General features: G+C 38.5%; 2 protein-coding genes across 2 annotated transcripts in view; one reads left to right on the forward strand and one right to left on the reverse strand.

Moving 5' to 3' along the window:
* The first annotated feature begins 1,118 nt into the window (after positions 1–1,118).
* On the forward strand, positions 1,119–10,276 carry nrbp1 (nuclear receptor binding protein 1). The gene is made up of 18 exons (XM_056363185.1): positions 1,119–1,703; positions 1,980–2,238; positions 2,333–2,455; positions 3,616–3,717; positions 3,823–3,912; positions 4,077–4,117; positions 4,368–4,462; positions 4,785–4,868; positions 4,962–5,020; positions 5,384–5,482; positions 5,589–5,721; positions 6,112–6,202; positions 6,519–6,569; positions 6,949–7,084; positions 7,546–7,599; positions 7,699–7,762; positions 8,330–8,385; positions 8,519–10,276. Exons 2-18 carry the CDS (start codon positions 2,008–2,010, stop codon positions 8,612–8,614), a joined length of 1,605 nt encoding a protein of 534 aa, XP_056219160.1. The 5' UTR covers positions 1,119–1,703; positions 1,980–2,007; the 3' UTR covers positions 8,615–10,276.
* Positions 10,277–11,015: 739 nt separating this feature from the next.
* Positions 11,016–22,310, reverse strand: part of si:dkey-12h9.6 (macoilin-1) — a 37,208-nt gene continuing 25,913 nt past the window's right edge. Inside the window, exons 2-12 of the mRNA XM_056405250.1 lie at positions 21,643–21,743; positions 19,952–20,093; positions 19,725–19,851; positions 19,368–19,491; positions 18,816–18,994; positions 17,341–17,815; positions 17,083–17,241; positions 15,928–16,098; positions 15,123–15,249; positions 14,174–14,348; positions 11,016–13,602 (exon numbers count right to left, since the gene is read on the reverse strand). Of these exons, the coding sequence (XP_056261225.1) occupies positions 13,412–13,602; positions 14,174–14,348; positions 15,123–15,249; positions 15,928–16,098; positions 17,083–17,241; positions 17,341–17,815; positions 18,816–18,994; positions 19,368–19,491; positions 19,725–19,851; positions 19,952–20,093; positions 21,643–21,719 (1,947 nt within the window). The 5' untranslated portion in view covers positions 21,720–21,743 and the 3' untranslated portion in view covers positions 11,016–13,411. The remainder of the gene's footprint in view (positions 13,603–14,173; positions 14,349–15,122; positions 15,250–15,927; positions 16,099–17,082; positions 17,242–17,340; positions 17,816–18,815; positions 18,995–19,367; positions 19,492–19,724; positions 19,852–19,951; positions 20,094–21,642; positions 21,744–22,310) is intronic.

A 22,310-nucleotide genomic window follows, 5' to 3' on the forward strand; every position in this document is an offset into this window, starting at 1 on the left:
ATCCTCCACCTGAATTACACACATGACAGTGAAGAGAGGGCTTTGAAACACTATTCTGGTTGTTAAAAAGAGTTTACTTGGTGGTTTTCTTGGTTGGGTAGGGTTCTGCTGCAGTAATTTGCAGTCATTACCTCAGTATCTCTAAAATCATGCCTACAGCCTTGGATTTAATGTCGATAACATCAGTTACATTGACACCTAGTGGTCAAACAAACGACATCACATTTACTTCCTTTTCTATGGTTTGGTGAAGATGACAAAACCGACCAATCATCATAATTCAGTATTCAGTTGGCTGAGCCCTCTGTCAATCTATGACTATATCAAATAAGAAAAAGGAGGGGGCTGAGCAGGGAGTTGCCAGGTTTGAGGGAAACCTGCCTTCTTATTCTTGTGAAAACAGATGTAAAGTCAGGAATGTTAGAATTAAAAATATTAACGGTAATTCTCTCTCTCTCTCTCTCTCTCTCTCTCTCTCTCTCTCTCTGTCTCTCTCTCTTTAAATATTATTATGTTTTCACCATTAAATTAAAATGTGTGCTTACGTCATGCAATAATGGCTGCATTAACATATTAGTGGGCCCCAGGGCAAACATTTGCTGTTGTACTCTTACTGACCCCACACATAGTGCCATGTGTATGTACTCCTGCTGTATTCAAGTTGCCGTTAGGTACAGTGCATACAGCAGACTATACATTACATGCCAATCATTATGACGGCAGATCCAGAAAATCAATCAGTACCCCTGTGCTAGAATACTTGACCCTGAGGTCAGACTAAATGCACACAATATACACAAAATAATTAAGCTGAGATCTAAAACTTATTCTTAACTTGGAAACAGTAGTTGGAAAAAAACTACCATCAGGCAACTGATCAAACTACAAATTTTATGTTTAAATATCATAACTATGCACTTGTATATGCTATGCTGAAATGTGGTGAAAATAGTTTATGTCTTTCTGTGCTCATAATATACCTATACACGCCAGTCACATCACGAAGAGGAAGTGAAGTTCCTGTAGTGGTTTTTGAACCAGAAATGTTGTTGTTGAACACTGCAGAAGGGGGATCGGACAAACCGTATCTGGCAACCATTTTTGACTCTGCCGAGAGCAGTGTGCATCTGTAAGTTGTCGCCATCATATGTGGCTACATGTTAACCTAGCTCCCAAGTCAGTCAGCCGTTGTGTCCGCGGATATAAAGTGATTGGCATCATTAAGCTCTCTTTGTGTCTCCAGTCGAGTTTCTGTGAGCTGAAGTTATGTTATTCATCAGTAAACGTGTTTAGGATGTTGCTGTTTTGTGGAGTTTACTCACATTAACGGAGCTGGAGTCTTGAGAAGCAGCAAGGGGCGGTGGGCTGCTAAAACTGTCGCTACCTAACAGCGAACCAGCTAGTTGGTTAGCTGGCCAGCAGGTAAACCTCAGGAGACATTTAAAGTGAATAAAACCACGGTTCATTGTGAGTCGTCATCGTTAGTTAAATGGTCGCCGGTGGTTTCCGCCGTTGTCCCGTGTTGTGAAGTTAGTAACGTACCGTAGCCAAGGAGCTAGCAGCGTCACAGAGCTAGCTGCGACTCCGCTGAGAAACCGAGAAGATTTACAGCCAGCGGAGATAAATAACCAGCTGAGATCGGGCTGCCACGGTGGAAGTCTGTTAAACTGGAGCTGGCATCGTCACATTTCCTGTCCTATCACGTATGTCCATCAATATGTGCTACTTTTACTCATATTTGTGTTGCGGTTTATAATGGCCTCTCCTGTAGAGTGCTAATTCAGCTAACTTCTTTTGCAAAGTTACTCCTCTTCTGCACCGGTGTTAGCCAGCTACAGCTACCAAGTGCATATCTTAGTTGTCAAGCTAGGTTTAAAATGTGATCTAATTGCCAAGTTTTGTATTTATCAACAGTTAACAAGTCAGCGCGTGTGGTCTGTGATACTGATGCTGTGTTTGGGTTTTTCTGAATCATGCAGCAGGCTGTTGGGCCTGACAACTGAGAGGATGTCTGAGGGAGAGAACAAACAGGCCCCGGACATCGTCCAGGAGGGGAAGCCTGAGTCGATGGCACCTGCACCCACGGGTCAAGGAGTGTCATCGGTGTCTCCTCCTGTGTCCATGGTGACCCAGCCTCCAGCCACTGCTGCCACAGAGGATGAGGAAGAGGAGAGCGAGGATGAGTCAGAGATTTTGGAGGAAAGCCCGTGTGGACGTTGGCAGAAGCGCAGAGAAGAGGTAGGGGGATAATGTCAGCAGAAGAAGTCAGGTTTATCTTTATTAGGGTATAGGTGTATCACAGCTGATGCATTATTTTGTTTTCTTCCCCAAGGTGAATCAGCGCAATGTCCCTGGGATCGATAATGCTTACTTGGCCATGGACACTGAGGAAGGAGTTGAGGTGGTGTGGAATGAGGTCATGTTCTCAGAAAGGAAGAATTTCAAACTACAAGAGGTGGGTACAGGGTTAGGCCGATGTAGACAGATATGTTTGAAGCACTGCAGCACTATTGTGAGGATGATGTCAGCAAGAGGAGGGCATTTATATCTACCAGGAATGAAATATCTCGACATGGTGTTTAGCATTGTTTTCTTGTGTGATAGGTTGCTTTGTTTGCTGTGATCTTGCTAACAATGTGAAAGCCTGCAGGTTTTCATTTCTCCTTTCACTTTAAGCTCCTTAGGCAAGTGGCTGGACTTGTTGCTGCCAGCAGGGTAGCAAAGTACAAACTGTACCTATGTAGTTGCAAAAACAATTTTCAGAAATTTGAACAGCAGGATGGAAGCAGACCAGTGGTATTTGAGGCTCTTGCTTGCGCATATGTTTTGGAATTTCAGGCATTTAACTCGGTGGTTTTGCTTCTTTCAGAAGTGGTTTTGAGTTTTTCACTGTCATCTCGGTCGCAGTAAAATTGTATCAATTGAAGATCCTGTCTGTTTCCTACTTTTGAAATAAAAAAAAACTACAAAATGGCATGTAGGGACTGGGGAGCCCCAGTGGCCTAGTGGTTAACTGCATTAATGCAATGTCCATGGTTTGACTCCCAGCTAGGGGAACTTGCGTGTCATACCTCTCCCTCCCCAATGTCAAATAAAGGCAAAAACCTAAAAAACTCAGAATTGAAGTGTAATTCTGTGCAACCACTCAGTCTGTTCTTGGGTGAGGTACATAATCAAACAACTGTAGTAGCTTGAATTGCTCACTGACCATTTTTTCATAGACTGTCTGACCTTGTCTGACAGTTTTTAAATACACATTTTCTTATTTGTTAAATGGCTGATGGTCTGTATGGATCTTAACCCAGAAATACTTTTAATGGACACTCATTTACACCTGTGGAAATCTCTTCAACAGCTTAGTCAACATACTAAAGAACCAAAAGAAGGCCAGGCCAATGAAAACGAATAGGTTGTTAAAACACAGTGAGCTCACTTGTGTTTAATGGTTCAACTTAATTTCAAATGCATTGAATCTGTGTTTGATAAATTTGACACCACTAAGACAGACGTATTAGTCACTGCACCAGTTTTATTAATAGTTATATGTTACAGTTGAAAATGTGAGGCATTATATATTAATGAGTAATTTCCTCTGTTTTTTTTTTCCTCCTGCAGGAAAAAGTCAAAGCAGTGTTCGATAATTTGATCCAGCTGGAGCACTTGAACATTGTGAAGTTCCACAAATATTGGACGGATGTTAAAGAGAACAGAGTGAGGGTAGGTAATCATCCAAAAAAATCCCATTTTCTTTTTCTAATCATGTAAAGAAGAGTATAAAGACCTTTTGTTCTCATCTTCTTTCATTGCTTTTCTTTGTCTCAGGTCATTTTCATCACTGAATACATGTCTTCAGGAAGTCTCAAGCAGTTCTTGAAAAAGACAAAGAAAAATCACAAGACCATGAATGAGAAGGTGTGAAAGCTCTGCTGTAACTCACTAACAGATTTTTAAATGCAGTTCCTTCAAAATGATGCTGACAAGTCAGAAACAGCTAATTTATCCTGTTTAGCCTGTTTCTCTTTTTAACCTATTTTACATGAACTTTCACTTCTGGTAACACATTTCTTTTCTGACAGGCCTGGAAGCGCTGGTGCACACAGATTCTGTCTGCTCTGAGGTTAGTCTAAAAAAAAATTTTTGTAAGCTACTTAGTTTTTATGAAGTAATCCTGGTATAAGGTATTGCACAATCCATAGTCCTAGAAAGGTTTTTCCTGCAAATTCAGATAATCAGCTGTGTTACAGAGCAGTTTCAGAAATTATGTTTGGATAAAATGAATGTGGTAAACATTTTGAAAACCACCAGCTGCTACAGTCAGTGGTTTGTAAGCATTTTTAACCACATTACCCTCCGTCTCTTGTCTCCAGTTACCTGCACTCCTGTGAACCTCCCATCATCCATGGCAACCTGACCTGTGACACCATCTTCATTCAGCACAATGGCCTCATCAAGATCGGCTCAGGTAGAACTCAGAGATCACTAAAGAGTTATGTTTGGACCAGTAAGAGATTCATTAGATACATATCCATGTGGACAAAAAGCAGGCTATATATACAGACAAAAAAAATTACAGCACCACCTACAATCGCATATCACATGATACAAAATAACAATCCCTAACCAAAAATAAAAGCCTGTAACCCACAGGGTGACACAATATATGTATTATATGTCGTTCATCAATCATTTTATTTCTTTTCTATACTGCTGTTGCCTTTTACCAGTAATATTAGCCTTACTATCTAGTATTAGTGTTGTTAAGTCTTTTTTTCCCACTATTTTAGTTGCCCCAGATACCATTAACAACCATGTGAAAACCTGTCGGGAAGAGCAGAAAAGCCTTCACTTTTTTGCTCCAGAATATGGAGGTAAGATCGTACAAGTGTATCATTTGTCTCAAGATACAGCTGCGGTGTGCTGTGGTATTTCTGTGATACTGATCAGTGTTTGTCTACCTTCAGCTGTTGCCAATGTTACCACAGCCGTGGATATCTATTCCTTTGGAATGTGCGCCTTAGAGGTGAGAGGAAATCACTCATCACACATCACATACTGACATAATTTAAGACTGCTTTCTTAACCAACGTGTCAGTCATCCCAGCTTTAGACATGCTTCGTGCTGTTATTAACTTGGAAATTCAGTTTTTTTAAAAGCTTTTTCCAGCTGTTACAAAAACAGAAATCAGAATGACAGTTATCTCTGTTTTGTAAGAAAGGAAGTGGGGAAATACTTTTTGAATGATGAATAATTTTAAATTGACGTGTAAAATGATGACCAATGTCTTCAGAATGCGTTATGTAAAAGAGAGTGGCTACTACTTTATGTTTGTGTCTATGAATCAGTTCTAATTTACACCTTTCTTTTGTCCAATCACTTCCTCAGATGGCTGTGTTGGAAATCCAGAGTAATGGAGATTCGTCTTATGTGTCCCAAGAAGCCATAAACAGTGCCATTCAGTCCCTAGAGGACCCGTTGCAACGGGTGAGTGGAGGACAGCAAAGTATTTCAAGCTTGTAGCTGTTTGGAAGAGAGATCCACAACCTAGTTTTTGTTTTGTCCCCCCCCCCCCCAACCCACGCTATTTCAGGAATTTATCCAAAAGTGTCTGGAGGTAGATCCCAGTAAGCGACCCACAGCTAAGGAGCTGTTGTTTCACCAGGCCTTGTTTGAGGTGCCCTTACTGAAGCTGCTGGCTGCGCACTGCATCGTCAGCCACCAGCGTGAGTGAAAATACACACACAAACACACATACTGTATATATGTTGTTTTATCGGTATGAACACTGGCAATTAGTCTATTTGGTTTGACGATACAGATACAGATCATTTTTCAAACCCTGGACCTTTTTTATGTCAGCTTCAAATCTTATTGAACATATCCAAGGCCACCAAATATACAGACCATCATTTACAAGCTGGAACTTCATTACTCAGCCTCAGATGATGTGTCCAACCGGCCGCCTTTCATATACCATATAGGGCACAAAGCCCCAGAAACCCAGCATACACAGTCACAAAAACTATCTGTAAGTGTGTTTTGGAAAATGGAAAAAGAAACTTATCATGGGTGAATGTTCTTGTCTAATTGAAGTGTTGTTTGTTTACCTGTAGATATGATTCCAGAAAATGCTTTAGAGGAAATGACAAAGAACATGGATCCTAACTTGGTGATTGTTGAGGCCAAGGATGGAGTTCAGATGAAGTAAGTCTGAGTATCTTATTATATCAAACAGTATCATAGTACATCAAACACCAGCAATTGTTTGATGAAAAAAATTTGAAGTAAAGGAAATTTTTGTAGTTGTAAAAGTTTAGGTGACAGTTAATGCAAGTTAGAATAATGTTACAGTTTTTGAACTTATGTGACTGTTTTAGAGTTTAGAGTTAAATGAAAATTTGTCCATGTAACTCAGCTTTTAAAAAAACAGTGCACAAATTATTTTATTTTTTATTTACTGACACTTTGGTCCTGACTGACTAAATGTTCAGCATTAGTAAGAGTTTGTCTTGTGCTTCAGACTCTCTCAGTTCCCTGCCCTTGAACTGGACAAGTTTCTGGAAGATGTAAGGTAAGAAAACAATTAAGGGAACATACTGCACTTGGAAACAGATTGGCTTGTGATTTGGAGATTTCAGATCAAAATTAGGTGGGGAAAGTAAAATGAGAGCTTCTCACCCGCAACTGAAACAAGTGATTGAGCACAAAACTTTGAAATTGCTGTTGTATTGATCGGGATCAACATGTGCAAAGTCAGTGATGTGAATTGTTGTATGGAATGCACATGATATATATTAAGGCTCAGAAAAACCTCTTTAAAAGTTAAAATACCCTCCAATGTTCAGGTTACAACTTCACATGAAATAATTTGTAGTTGCCACATTGGAAGGAAAGAGACTCGATGTCCCAAGTTGAAATTGTGCATTTTTTTTTTCTCTTTGGTGAATCAGGAATGGGATCTATCCCCTGACTGCATTCGGGATTCCATGTCCACAACAGCCTCAGCAGGAGGCGGTGAAGTCACCCATAGTGCCCCCCTCAGTCAAAACCCCCACCCCTGAACCTGCAGAGCTCGAGACCAGGAAGGTAAGAACTGAATCTGAATTACAGATGTAGGAATGAAATTAAATTGCAGCAAATCATAAACACTTGATTTAATTTAATTTTATCACTTTTCTTTTTGAGTGAAAAATGAAATTGGTGCAAAAACTTAATCATACAAGTCCACTAGATCAGATATTTGAAAGTCTATCTAAATCCTGGAAACAAAGAAAAGAAGGTGAGAATAAAAGGGAGAAGAAAACTACAGATTAGAAATTCTGGAAATGGAAGAATGCTGAACAGAGTGGGTGACCTCAAGTTTCTCCTTGTGTGCGTCAAAACAAGTCGTGCTCTAAATGTAGAATAAAATACCAAAACATTCCTAAAACTAAGGACACTGATTGGATTTTAGGATTTGAATTTAGCGCTTAATTAAAAGCCTTCTCCAGTCAGCTTCTGCATGCTCATGTGCCAAATACTAAGCTGGTACTTTTGGTGTTTCCCAGGTCCTTCAGATGCAGTGTAATATTGAGCCTGTTGATGAGGGCGCCAAGCATCATGTAAGTCTGTCTGATGAGCGATAAAGTAATCTTTCTACTTTAAGGGAGGTATCATAGGAGTCATAGTGCAATAAATGACTTCTTTTATTCTCTTTTTAGCTGACCTTGCTGTTGAAACTTGAGGATAAATTGAACAGGCACTTGAGCTGTGATTTGTTACCAAGTGAGTATCTCTGTTTGTATAAGATCACTTAATAGTTATTAACATACTTGGCGTGTGCACACATTTGCAGTTGTTACATGTAACCAACATGAACATTGTCACTGTTCTGTACTGTGCGGTGTCATATGTACACTCTGCAGGTTTCATTGAAACCAGACTTTTGTTTACATTTAGTGTGTTCTGGTGTGTTCTGTGTGGGTGCTGGTAGATCATATACACAATATGGGAAGCTGTTTATCAAAACCTTTCCTGGCAGTCCAACTTTGTACATTTTAATCATTTAAGTGACAAACTGAAATCCTTTAAAAGCACATTATTTTTTTTTGTAGAGATGCCCTGATTGATTGGCCACTGATCATAATCGGCAATTTTCATTAAAAATACGTGATCAATAGATCGGCATTATTGCTATTGGCAGCAAAAATCGTGATCGTGGCATCCCTTATTTTTTTAGTTTATAACACTGACATGATGTTGTTTTGACAAATGAGTGACATCTTAACAATTAAGGTATTTTAACACCTCATTAGCCACTATGTGTTCTGACTGTTCTGTACTTTGGTCCAGATGAGAACGTACAGGAGCTGGCTGTGGAGCTTGTTCAGCTGGGATTTATCAGTGAGGTTCGTTGTTCATCACCATGACTCCCCCAAAAACCTCAACACTCATGCTATTTTTAGTATAACCACAACACTCTAGCTTCAGCGTTTAACAGAAAAAGATCATTTTTTTTACCCTGCTGTGTCTCCATTTCAGGGTGATCAGCCACGACTTGCATCTGTTCTTGAAGAGGCCTTCTCCAAGTTCTACAGCCGGAATGGTTCTCTCAATCCGGTGACCGTTTCCTCGTAGCAGAGGACTTGTCAGGCCTTCTTTCAGCCCTCCTCGTCCTCTACAACAGGACTAGCTTTTTGCTTCACCTCTGAGTTGCAGGAAAGCTTTGCGAGGACAGGGGAGGAAGCCTTGGTCTGATTGCAGATCCTGAAGCCTGTCCTTGTATCTTCTGGTGGGAAAAGCTGCCACTAAGTGGTTGTTGGCTTTCTATCTTTTTTTTTTTCTTTTTTTTTTTCCCTCCCACCCAATACAGCCATCTGCTTCTCTTTTAAAAGAGGAAATCCTAGTTGCAACTTAAAGGAAAATACAAATGTTTCCACTTTTTGGCTTATTTCTTCCAGTTGTAAGTGGAGGTAAGCAAAATAAAACTGGATAACAGCAGTATTTTCCTTAAGTCAGTATTAAAAGTGTATTTTAAACATTTTTACGTAAAATTGTTTGATAGTTGTCTGTATGAAAAAAAAATCTTTGTCCCGGCATACTGAAGTGTATGTATTATGGTGTTGTAAGGTTAAGTCTGGTTGTGTGGTCCTTTTAAATTTTCTCTTGAGCAGTGAGTGAGGCATCTTCCTACCTTGTATCAGTTTTTGAAGACTCTCAAATGCATTGAGCTCGTAATACAACAGATGCAACGTCACTTCAAAATTCTGTAATTATATCAACATAGTCATGAAACACGCAGCTGCAACACAATCTGAAGAGCTACCGATAAAATATTAAAAATCTAACTATTTATTTGTGTATCTTTTCTTGAGTGTGTACTGTACTTCACTTCCAGCACTAAGGCCGGTGGTTGTTTGAATGTATACTTTTACTTGCTCTCCTTCTCCTCGCTCTCTTCTTTAAACCATGCTGTTATTTTCTATGAAAAGGGGTGTCGACTGTGGTCCAACTATTGCTAGCTTCTGTTTTCAAGTAGCCCATCGCAGCACTTACCGATTAGGGCTTGGTCAATAAGTTGTCTTTAGGTGGCACTTTACAACGTAGAGGTTGGTTTAGATCAATGTGAAGATGCTTTGGCATTTGAGCACACGGTTTGACGGGTGTTTGTTAACAGGTTTGGTGATTGCATGTGTGCTTTTCTATGTCTAAATGGAAACTGATGCATGCAACAAGCTTGCTTCTGGAGTTGTTTCAGTTTTTATTTTTTAAATCAATGGCGATAGATTCAAGTAATTTATCATGCAAATAGTGTTTTGTCAGCTTAAGCCCGTCAACATTTAGATTTCGTCTCTGAAGCATTTGTTTTCCTTCATGGCTGAGGCATTGTGTGACACCATAGCTAAAAATGTGCCCTCGCCACTTAGAAATTCAGTTATTGCCTCTGACCAATCTTATCTGTTAAATGTTTGAGGATCTCTCTGCTGGTTTGCACTACTGTACACTTTTACATCCTGTTGGAAATGTCCTGTGGCCTCTGGCTTCTTCACACCAACAGGAGGAAGATAGATGATTGGAAATGGCGTCATTAAAACTGAAGTCAGTGATCAAGTCTTGCCTACTCTATGCTATGACTACCTTCTGTTAGGGTCTGTAGATACTGCGCGATACAAGTGTGGAACTGCCTGGCATGCTTGTAACCGTCTTGTACACTGTATGCTGGACACTGGTCTGTTTCTGCTACGCATTTACCCCCTTTTTTCACCTCCTGAAATAAAAAATTACACTATCAGCACTTAATGGCATTGCTTGGTGTCATCTTGTGTTTGAACTGTGCCTCTGAAGCACTTTTGAGGATGGCTGTGATCAAGGTTACCTTACGTAGCATTTGTTGACATGCACACCTTTGTGCAAAAGATTGACAAAAAACACCTATCCCTCCTAATTTAATTGTATAAATTTAATTCAATTTCATTTATTTAATTTGATTCAATATATTTGAACTTGAGTAAATTTTATTAGTTTATGAATACATAAAGTAAATAATTTAAAAGTTAATTTCATGTAATTTGCATTAATTTAATGTAAATACATTTTATTTAAAATATTTAAAAAAACATTTTTTAAGAAATTAAGTAAGTATTTTGACTCAATGTAATTTAATTCAGTAAACTGAGTACATTTTATCTATTTGAGTTAATTTGTCTTTATTTCATTAAATTTGAGTAAATGTAATTGTATTAATTTCACTCAATTTTATGACCCCACAAAACTAATTTTTGGCCATAACTCAAGAATTAATTTTCTTTTCTAATTATGACTCAATTTAACACAAATGTCTAATATGATAAAATTATGAAGTGATGACATTGTAAATCCCAAAGGTCAATTTCACTGTGGATTCATATTGTAGTTCCTTTGCAGTAGGTACATCTTGGTGTAGTTATGTCATAAGGATTACAAAATTAAGTTGCAACTGAGTCTTACATTTTAACTTAAATAATGTACACACACGGACACATAAATCGAACAAAATTCACTTATTTAAATCATTTATACAAAAACCCATCCTGGTGTATCAGGAGCGTGATCTCTATCCTCAGAGCATCACTGTCTGAATTAACAATTTGTTCAAAATTTAAAAAAAAAACTGTAGCCCTTGTACAAGTATATTCATGTACATACTTAAAGTCACAATGTGTGCTCAAATAACAGTTGAATAAAACACATTTCATGCTGACAAACACATTGCCGTACAAAATTACAGCAGTATAATAAAAGTACAGCGAGACTTAAAAAATATTTTTCATATAAAACGCCCTAGAAACACACCCTAAATAAAAAGCTACCAAAATGGTGACATCCAATGAGTGTTTTTCAGCGACGTGGGTATTGTCAATTCTGTACATTGAGTAAAAAAAAAAAAAAAAAACGAAACAATAAACTACAAAAACAGTACATAGCACTTCAATTCAAACACATTACTCTTTCACATAAAATTTGTGTTTTACTTCCCAGTTTGAAAGTAATGTATATAGGCACAGTAATTAAATTCATGAACCATGTTTGGCCAACACCATTCCTTGTTATTCACAACTCCACTTTAAGTCATGGACAAAGTCGAATTCTGGCCAACCAACCAAAGTGGCAACCAGTCACTTCACTTTTTCACACTCTCTCTCTTCTCAGAGTTTGCCACTGTGAAGCAGAGAGCTGCCACGCATTAAAATGTAGTTATTAGCTGTCAGTGGAAACAAGCAGAGATAACCACCGCTCACAGTGAGCTCCTTTTACTGCATCTCCTCAACATCATCAGGTCACTCGCATCACTTACTGTCCTCAGGAAACTTCCACAGAGCAGTCTAGAAATTTCAGAACAAGATGGCACCTCTTAAATAGAAATATTCCAACTCTGAAGGGTCTCATTCCAAAAAACGGTATAATTTAGATTTAAAAAGTGTTTTTTTTTAATGAACCCATGACTTTTGTCTGAATTTCAGCACAATTCAAATAATTTTAATCCTGTATTTACAGGCACCGACAATAACATCCTCTTGCATACTTAAAAAAAATAGAATATGCTAATATTGTCAGATAATAATTTGATTTATGCTTTAAGAGACTTGTCTGTAGTATATTTCAATTTTATCAAATCAAGGTGTACTTTAAATTTTAAATTAAATGGAAGTCCATAAACAGAACTAACTAGGGCTAGGACATAATTAATTATTATAATATCATTTCTCTATAATCATACTAGAGTATGACATGAACTGAGATATGGTCCACAGTTTTCACATCTAACTGTTGCAGCTTGAAATCCTAAACACTTAAGAACATACATTTTAATTAATAAGCCTTTTTTCCACAGAAGACATTTTGACATGTCACAGTAGGAAAAGCAGACGTGTAATTAATAATGACTGAATTCTATTTAGCTGCTCCAGTTTCAGGGTCCTGGTATCGTGCATGCTGGCTCACTGTCACTCTGTCAAAGCTTACTGGGACACTTGAACAGAACAGAGCCATCATTCATGTTATTAATAATGCCTGTCCTCTTCCCATTATGACAAGTAAAAAGGCATATTAGATCATTTTCTTCTAATAAGTACCAAAAATCATTTGACTCAGGAATCAGCTAAAATTTGACCATGTTATTTTGAAAGATTTTATCAGTATCACTGCAGATCAAGATAATTCTTCAATAATACTTTTAAAAAAACAAAGGTGATAATATTTCTTGAAATCTCACTAATTTGTATAATAATAAGAATTATAAGAATAATAATACTTAGAATAAGATTTGAATAACATTGAATGGTTAATTTTACTTTCATGCTAGGAACCACGTCGTACAGAGTTGTCTTCAGGTCTTTTAAGCTGCAGTAGGTGACTTGTTAGTGGGTCTGTAGGGCAGTGAGATTTATCTACTTGCAGATTTTGAACTTAAATAACCAGAAATCTGTGACATGGATCCAGCTTTTCGGTCAAAACATTTACAGCTGTTTAGGAAACACTTCATTTATTCACTTGTCTCTTGTGTAAAAAGCACCAAAAACCTCTAATGTTTAAACTATTAGAGATGTGCTTTTTCTGCTGCATCCCAATTAGATGGTTTACACTGTTAGGACGGGTCTATCTTCAAATAAAACTTGTGCCTACAGCAGCTCTGCATATCAGATAAATAATTTTGGAGTGAAACTCTTCAACCTTCCCTGTGGGAGGAAACATGAAATATACAGAACCATGTCAACTTAGCACCATCAGTGCAGCTGCAGGCATTCAACCTTTGGAAACTCGTTCTGGTTCCACCCATGGCAAGAAGTAGATGACTTTGTGGTGTCATTTAGCTCTGTAATAAAATCCATAAAACCCCTCCCTCTCATGCTTTAGGATGGGTGGGTCTGACGAGGAGGTCTGACGATCTGGCATCCTTTATTTCTTCAGACACTGGTACATCAGTGCTCGTGGATTCAGCATGTAGCGCTCAGAGTTGAGTAACTTGGTGAGATACTGTGGCACCGGAGGCCGAGGTGCCATGTAGGAAACACCGGGGCTGACGGCCATCACCTCCGCAATCTTCTGCTTCATCTCACTTATCTCCCGGTCCTGCTTCATCACTTTATCTGTAGGATAGACAAATGTATTTGATTTGCACCAATTCATAATATTGTGTATCTTGCCTCCAAGTTTCCCCAAATGTAAAAAAACACCCTCATATACAGGCGTCTCAACTGTTAAAGTCCCCTGCAAGACTGTTAATCAATAGGTGAAATCTATGAATCAGAGGAACAGAAAGAGAAATAAATTATTCATAAAAGCTGCTAAATAATAATTGGAATATTAAAAAAACAGATTAATAACTATGTTTTTCATCTAAATATATCATTACCTTGGCTGGGGAACTGTTTTAGTAGAATTGGTGAAAAAACACTTGAATGTTGAGGAGTTGAGCCAAAATTTAAGAAACTGCTTTAAGACCACTTGGTGGTGCTTCTGGCCCTAGATTTGTGTTCTTCAAATTTAATTCCAATCTGATTCTTAGATTTCCTAACAGGACAAACAGACATGACCACAGTATACTGCCAAGTAGAGGTGGGCAGATAGGTAAGTAGAGTGATCAAAAGTACTAAGTATGTGCAAGATTTTAAAATTAAGTTGCAAAAGTAATATTATGTTAAGACAAAGCGTGTGAACCTTGAGCGATTTCCAGCTGTCTGCGGGCGTCTCCCAGAGCAGAGAACAGGTCCAGTTTGATGCGAGTCTCAGCGCTCAGGTTGTACTCCAGATGCTGAGCTTTCTCCTGCATGGCTGACAGAGTGGACAGCAGCATGTCCGTCTCTTTCTCCACACAGCGGTACTTTCCCAAAGCCTGAGTCCAAGAACAAATCAAGAGTGAGAACAAGTGTAAAACTTGAAAATGGCAGTTTTTACCTCCTGTGGTGACCACCTAAGGGAGTCAGTGTTTTGGTTTCCTAAGTATTTTTTGCAGCTTTTAGATTTCAGTCAATTTTTCCAATTTCTTACTTGAACTATTTTGGAAATGGGTTTAGTTTCTTTCACTTAGGGAACCAATGACTACAGACAAAACAATTTTCACACAATGATAATGAGCTGGCCAGCCATTCAAAAAAACACAAAAGCTGCACATTATTAGCAAGATATTTTGAGGGATGATTCTTTCTGTGTTAACATTAACTTTTAACATTTTCTTTTATTGACCTGCACTCAGTAACTATGCAATGTTTTTTGGGGGTTTTTTTTTCTGAAAGACCTGGCTTTTGTTTCAGCATGCTTCATGGAGAGTATGCCACTAAAATTAAATCACACAGTACAACAATGCACACACCTGATGTCAGACAAAAACAACCAATAATACTGATGTGATGACAAAGTTAAATATGTTAACTGCAGGCCAAAATAAAAGTAAAAAAAAATACTTAATTTCTCCAAAAACTATTCAGTTTTCTAATAAAATTTTACAAACACAAAGAATCACACACATAAAAAAAAATAATCAGAAACAACAACTCAAACAGCCAAACTACTACATGACTACATGACCAAACTGAAGACAACTGAGTACTGGACCACTTGAGACTCACAGACACTCACAAGTTCATTCCCAAACAGAGGAAAAAGATACCTCAACATCACTCTCTAGATCTACCACCCGACTCTCTTTCACTTGATACTCCAGCTGTAGTTGTTTGTACTCTGTCTCTAGATCTTTAACTCTTTTCCTTAACATTTGGGTTTCAGAGTGTTCCTGCCTGGTGTAGGAGATGGAGAAAATAACAGTTTTGAGCAGTAAGAGAGGGGTTCCATTTGAAATGAAGACCAGATCACACAGAAAGAAACATGGCATTTCATTTGTATTTACATTGGCCTTATGTTTTATATTCTATACATGTAATGAAAAAATCTAAGGAAAATGTTTGAGTGGCTTTTTTTTGGCTGAGAGTTCAATGAGAAGACTTACACCACTCACATATCTATACGTTTAATATGAAGCTACATCCAGCAGCCAGTTAGCTTGGTTTAGCATAAAGTCTGGAAGCAGTGGGAAACAGCTAGCCTGGCTCTGCCTACAAGCACATCTAAAGCTCACAAATTAACATCTTGTTTGTTTAAATCAAACAAAAACCAAAGTGTCTCCAGAACCAGGCCAACTGTTTCCCCCTGTTTCCAGTCTTTATGCTAAGCTAAGCTAACCAGCTGCCAGCTGTAGCTACATATCGAACACACAGACATCAATGTGGTACAAATCTCCATGTCTAACTCTTTGCAAGAAAGCAAATTGAGCATAATTTGAACATTTCTTCAAATGTTTGGCTATATAGTCACAGCAGAATTAAATTTTTATTCAGTAGCAAATAAGATGCAGATCCAGCTTTACTTTTCATGCACTGAGCCACTTCAATAGCAGGGAATTTAAAGGTGTGATTTACCTGTTTGATAGGCTCCGTGCTGTGCTGGCTGCCTCCTCCAGTTTCTGAGCCAGAAGTTCAGCCAACTGTTTCTCAGCAGAGAGTCTGGCCTCCGTCTCTGCTCTGGTCTTCTTCTCCAGCATCACACTGGTCTGTTTGTCGCGCTGCTTGGTTTTAGTCAAACACAGAATCCTGAAGGAGAAACATTAACCTCACTTTAAATAAGGTCAAAACTACCAGCATTAAATAAAGGAATAAGTGGGTTACCACCACATCCAAATAGACTTGTTTGAGATTAACTTCAGCACATCTTGAAATGTCTCTCATCATCCTTGTAGTTGCTGAATCACTGGAAAGCACCTTGCTTTAAAAACTGGAGCATGTCTTATTGGAACTGGTGGCGCTGATCCAAACTGTGCATAACATGCTCATCTCAAAAAGATTTAAAGCCTCTGGCTGGTGGATGTGGCTTTGATGTAGGAAATGTGTCGAGAGTTCATCTGTAATTGGATGGACTAAATTATAAAGTCAGTTTTTTTCAGCATGATTTTTGCAACTTAGTGTATTCTTTTTTTTTTTTTTTTTTTTAAGATAAAACTGTGTCAATAAGAGAAACAGAACATATGCTTAAAGAAAATGTCTGAACTCAGGAAAACAACGCCTTGTATTCGCCGTTTGTGCTAAAAAAAAATGCACAGTCAAAGAAAATTGGTGAGAGTGAGTGTTAATATTGTGATAACTATGAAACAATTACCATGGTTAGTTAAAATAATTGTATTCAGAATAACATAATCAAAACTGTAATCCATGTTCATTACAGTACACCGAAATATTCAAATAAATTATTCAAAAAATTGTATTACCAGATAAGACTTTAGATTTCAGTAATATTCAGGTAGTTTGAGAATTAAGGACAACAACTTTAAGCCACAATAGTTGAATATGAAATATGATGTGATATTAATTGGTGCCCTGCTCTGGTAGAGGATAAAAAAAATCTGTCAAGTAACTGTGAACCCAAAATGCTGTTTGCATGCCTCCTGCTAATCCTAGCCCCGTTTCTGCTTGCATACATCCCTGTCTTAGTTTTCATTTATAGACTGATGCAACGTGTCAAACAGCCCACAGAAGGAGCCAGAGACAAGCTTTCCCCTGTGGGTTCGGTGCATCACTCACTTGCTCTGGAGCAGCATGTTGGACTGTCTGAGCAGGGAAACCTCTGGTCTCAGGCTCCTCTCGCTGTTTGTTAAGTTGCAGACGTGACTTCGAAGCTCCTGCTCGCTCTGCCTGGTCGCCTGCAGCTCACCCTTCAGCCTCCTCAGCTCCTGCTCCAGCCTGAAATATAGAAAAGAAAGATGTGATTTTTTTTGGCACCGATTTCAACATCGCATGACTAATTTCAAACTCGGCTGAACTGAATTATTTGTGACTTACTTGCTCATCTGTTCGGCGTGGTAATTCTGGGCTGCTGTGGTATTCTTGTCTGTCACATCCCGGTTGGGGCTGACTGTTTTTGAGCTGGATCTCTGTTTCTTCTCAGTCCTCGCTGCAGGTGGTGAAGGCGTGTTTGTGCTGCCCCTGCGAGCTTTCGGCGAGGAGCTTTTAGCTGCCCGTGTGGCTTTGCTTCCCTGCTCCTCTTGAGGTAGATTATCTGGGGATGTAGAGGATTCTGGTCCTCCTGCCCCACTGTGGAGCAAATCTCTGGACTCACTGACACTGTGTTTGGATGATGATGATGATGGCCGTCGGTTTGATTCAGTCGACTTCACCTCCTGCGTTCCCTTCTCTGTTGCTCTCTCCTCGCTGCAGATCTGGAGGCAATCCACAGTGTGTACCTCGTCATTGGTCACTACAGCACCGTTCTGACACTGATACTGACTTGACTCTGGCTTTATCTTCCATTTCGAGTCTGCAAAAACAGACAGAAACAAACAAACAAAAAAATGTTAATGCCATCATTGAATGGCATGTCTAGTACCAGCCCTTTTCTTCTTTTCTTCAATAATCTTATTGTGTTTTTATTGTGTTTATGCTGTTGTGTTTTTATGCTGCAAAAATTATTGTCTTACAGAACAGTAAAGATCTAAACTGAATTCTGCACCTGGGATTGGAAAATGTACAACACAATAGGCTGAACAGCATTTACACTCTGCTGCCTTTTGTATGAGCAACGGTAGAGGGAGTTCAGTTTGTTGCATTTCGGTGTTTTAGAGATTTTGCTGCAGTATTTATACCAAAGAACAATGTATAAGAAAGTATGAAAATGAGAAGCAGTCCCCCCTTGTAGGAAACTATTGTGTATTTGCTTTCACTTCAGCTCTGCTGTCATCTTTTTCATCTGGACAAACCTCCCAAAACACTAGTGAATTCCCTTATTCAACATGATTCTTTCCCCTTTAAATATTCTCTAAATCTCTGCAGGGATCCTCTTTGGTCTTGTTGTATGAAGAGTTTGCAAATTAACTTGTATACTAATGGGTGATGTATGGTTATATTTCTAGAGCTGTAGAAAATCTAGAGGATGTCATTGATGTACCAAAGTAATATCGATTTTCATATCAATATCATCCATCAGTCACCCAGTCCAGTTGCAGTTTACATCCATGTGTGTCCAGACTAATATATGTAGTCAAGACTTTGAAGGACTTTCATAAAATGTATCAAGTTTATTTTCTCATAATTAACATATGAATTCTTGAGTTATTTGGCCAGAAACGTATTTTTGAGGTCACAGTTATCTTGACCTTCGACCACCATATTCTCACCAATTCATCTTTGAGTCTAAGTGAACATTTGTGCCAAACCTGAAGAAATTCCTTCATGGTGTTACTGAGATGAAAAGAAATGAGAAACAGGGAGCGTGGTGGTTGAAGTGTAAATGAATGGGTGGCGCAGATGCACAGACTTACTGCTGCTGCCATCTGTGCCAGTCTTGGGGAAAACCTGCAGGCCTGGAGGGAGCGAGTGCTGCAGGAGGTGCATGTGGAAGTCGTTCTCACTCTGCACAGCTTTCTGTATGCGCAGTTTAAAGATGTTGGTGAAGTAGCAGGTGGCATCAAACCCCAAATATACTACAGGATATCCAATACTGAATGTGAACACAGACGGAAAGAGAGAGAGGGTTAGAATATGAGTGCCACATTATAAAGATACAAGCATCTTGGCTGACATATTTCTATTATTAATGGTTACTCTATTAATAAATATATGCATATTCTAAATATTTCAAATCATACTTGATTGGTCTTTAGAGAAGCATAAAAGTGAATTTACTCTTGTAATCTATGGTACACAAACATCTTGATGGTTGATTCATGATTTCACAAGGGGATTCATAAAAGTTTAATACAAATGCTTTTTATGACAGTTCAATTTATTTCCCTGCAAGAATTCTTAATTTAGAGAATAAGTTTTCCTCTTGCTAAAGGGATACTGGGAGATTTTGAACACATCAACATTACCAGTGTGCAGCAAAAAGATGAGAGAGGTTGGCATGAGAAGTTTTAAGGTCTTTGAGTCGAAGTGAAGCCTCTGTGTAGACAAGCAGAATCCACAGGGTAACTGTCGATATACAGATGCCCTTCTCTGCGAAAGAAATGTGAAATAATCAGACGTGAACAGAGGGAGAAAGAGTCTACTGTAATATTATTCAAAGAAATCTTTGCTGATTAAATTATATTTGTAGTAGCTCACTAAAATGCAGCATATCCATTACAAGCAAAACTTCATTATTATGAGCGGTAATGTTAAACATATTCTGTCATAGATGTGGGGAAAAAAAGAAACAAAAACACAAAACAAACAATCCACATACTCACCTGTGTGCCATATGTAATTGAATAATACATAGGTGCTCGCCACAAAGAAGAGCCAGTGCAAAGGAACAAAAATCAAACAAAAGATATCAAGAGTGAAGGCAGCACAAACAAAAACAATACAAATAACCTGCAAACAAAAGAAAACATTCATTTAGTTAAATGCATTGGAAATGATCTTCATCTGGCGTACTGCACACAAAATAAAATCGCACAGTGGGGATTCTCACCAGCCCGTGGCAGTGGAAAGTGGTGTATACACTCCCGAAGAAGAGCCAGCATGGCCACAGGTACTCCAGTCTGAATTCAAGGATGAAATCTGCCAGCAACACCAGTGTCCACATCATCATAAACTTCAGGAAGGTGTACGCACTGGAGAAACAAAGAGAAATTACAAAAAGTCCATTAATGTGGCTTTTAAATGTCAAATATCAGCAATTCAGTTTGGACAGATGTGAAACAAATGTGTAGTCTAGACTCTGATTGGAGTAAATAAAGACATTACAGACACACGAAAGCCTCTTAAGCCGAGGCTCTAAACACACACATAAGCCAATAAAACACTACAGATCGGATACACAGTGCTAAACCCTAATTGACCAGCTGCATCTTAAAAATGTAGTCAGTACGGCAGTAAAGAACAATGACTGTTCCCTCATTCGTTTTATTAGGCGATCACGAGCCAAACAGGAGCTGTGGTTTCCTCCTTTGTTCTGCTCGTCCATAGGCTGCTATCACATCGCCCCTTCTTTGTTTGGTAACCATGGCAATATTTCATCTGGGGGAGAGAGGGAGCACCACAGCATCCTATGACACATCCAAGCTCAAATATGCCTTTTGACAATACTGATAGAGGGGGTTTTATTTTGAATCTTTCTTACAGGCATTTTTATTACAGCTAGCAAATACTTATTACACAATTATTTTATTATTGATAAAAGTATTTAATCTGAGAGAATGAGGTGGGACAGAGAGGAAGCACCATGGCATCTTAAAATCCCTATTACAAGTTCAAATTCGCCTTATAATGTCATCAAAAGAGTATTTTAACTTATCCCAGTGGTATTTTAAACAGCAAAATATTAAAATTATTCCTCCACAAATTGATTTTTAATATAACTGCAAAACATTAAAAGTTATTCCACAACAACAAAAAGCAATACTCCATATTTAAGAGAAAGGAGGAGGAAAAAGGGAGGAAAACAGCATCTTAAATTCATGATACAAGTTCAAATTTGCCTTATATAATGTAAAAGGCATTTTTACAGTAGCTTTCAAACAGGCAAGCTATTTCACAACAAAAGGAGCAAAAATTTTTATATTTGACCTTTTGCAAATTCAAGTAAAATGTATTCAAATAAGACATGTTTACATTTATTTTCCAAATAAATGACATAGCTTTGATTTTTTTTTTGGTCTCTTTCTCTTTTATGTGAAACAATGCACCATTAAAACAAGTGGTTTCTTCCTCCTGAGTCTTTTCTTGTCTCGACTCTGTCTAGACGCTTTCAAATTATGCTTTTATGTGCAAAATTAGCCGCTTTCCTTTAGTCTGGTATGAAAATACAGTTGTTAATATCTCGCATTATGTATTAATCGTGCGTCTGGTTCGTACAGAAAACACAGGAGACAGTGAATGGAGGGGAAGCAGGCCGATGTTAACTTGCACACAGCTGCTTATTCCTGTTTTTCTGTAAACAATGTAGGCTGAAGTAACTCGGCACAAACATTTCTACGCTTCAGCTGTGTTGACGCCTATGAAAATCCCCAGAGTGGTTGATATAAAAAAAAAAAAACGGCAGACAGGGATGAAGCGATGGGATGTGAGGCAGACAGGTGAGCGGGATGAAATTTCACACACAAAGACCACAACAAAAGCAGCCTCCGCCAGGCAGGCTACGCGGCTCGCGGCGCTAGCTACCTCTCAGACAGCTTCTCCGTTATTTTCAGTTTTTTCATTTTCCGTAGCCTGCTCGCGTCCACATAGCGTTTCTTCATCTTATGGCTTCTACTCCCTCCGTGCTGTTGTTTGACACCGCAGCAGCAGCGGCAGCGAGGAAAGAAAAAGAAACAGAGCACAAATAAATAAATAAATAAATAAATAACAAGACAGAGAGAGAGATGCCTCTTTGTGGGAGAAGATGCTCAGTTCAACCTGTGATGATGATGATGATGTCTGGGAACAAATACAGGCGACTAACGGCTCTGCGCATGCGCAGTAGAGGTTGTACCTACAAGTTGTCATCGCAGGAGGGGAGCAGACCAACATACTGTGGTCACTGCACTAAATCTGTTGTATTGATCAATCAATAGTGCCAACAGTATTGCATTTCTCTCAGTTACTCAAAGACTATTTGTACCAAATAAACTAAACTTTTATATATTAAAAGTATTACCCATATCATTAAAAAATTATATGACATATCATTTACAATTTTTATTTGAATAGAAGAACTCAGATGTTGTAACCCTGGGGACAGTTGCAACATGGAAAACAGGGGTGGTAGGAACATATTAAAAATACACAATTCACAAATTAGCTTGTTTTATGTCTGAACGCACCTAGTATTCTGAAAATATGCATTGTTA

This window comes from Seriola aureovittata, chromosome 19, assembly GCF_021018895.1.
Source record: "Seriola aureovittata isolate HTS-2021-v1 ecotype China chromosome 19, ASM2101889v1, whole genome shotgun sequence".
Classification (NCBI taxonomy): Eukaryota; Metazoa; Chordata; class Actinopteri; order Carangiformes; family Carangidae; genus Seriola; species Seriola aureovittata.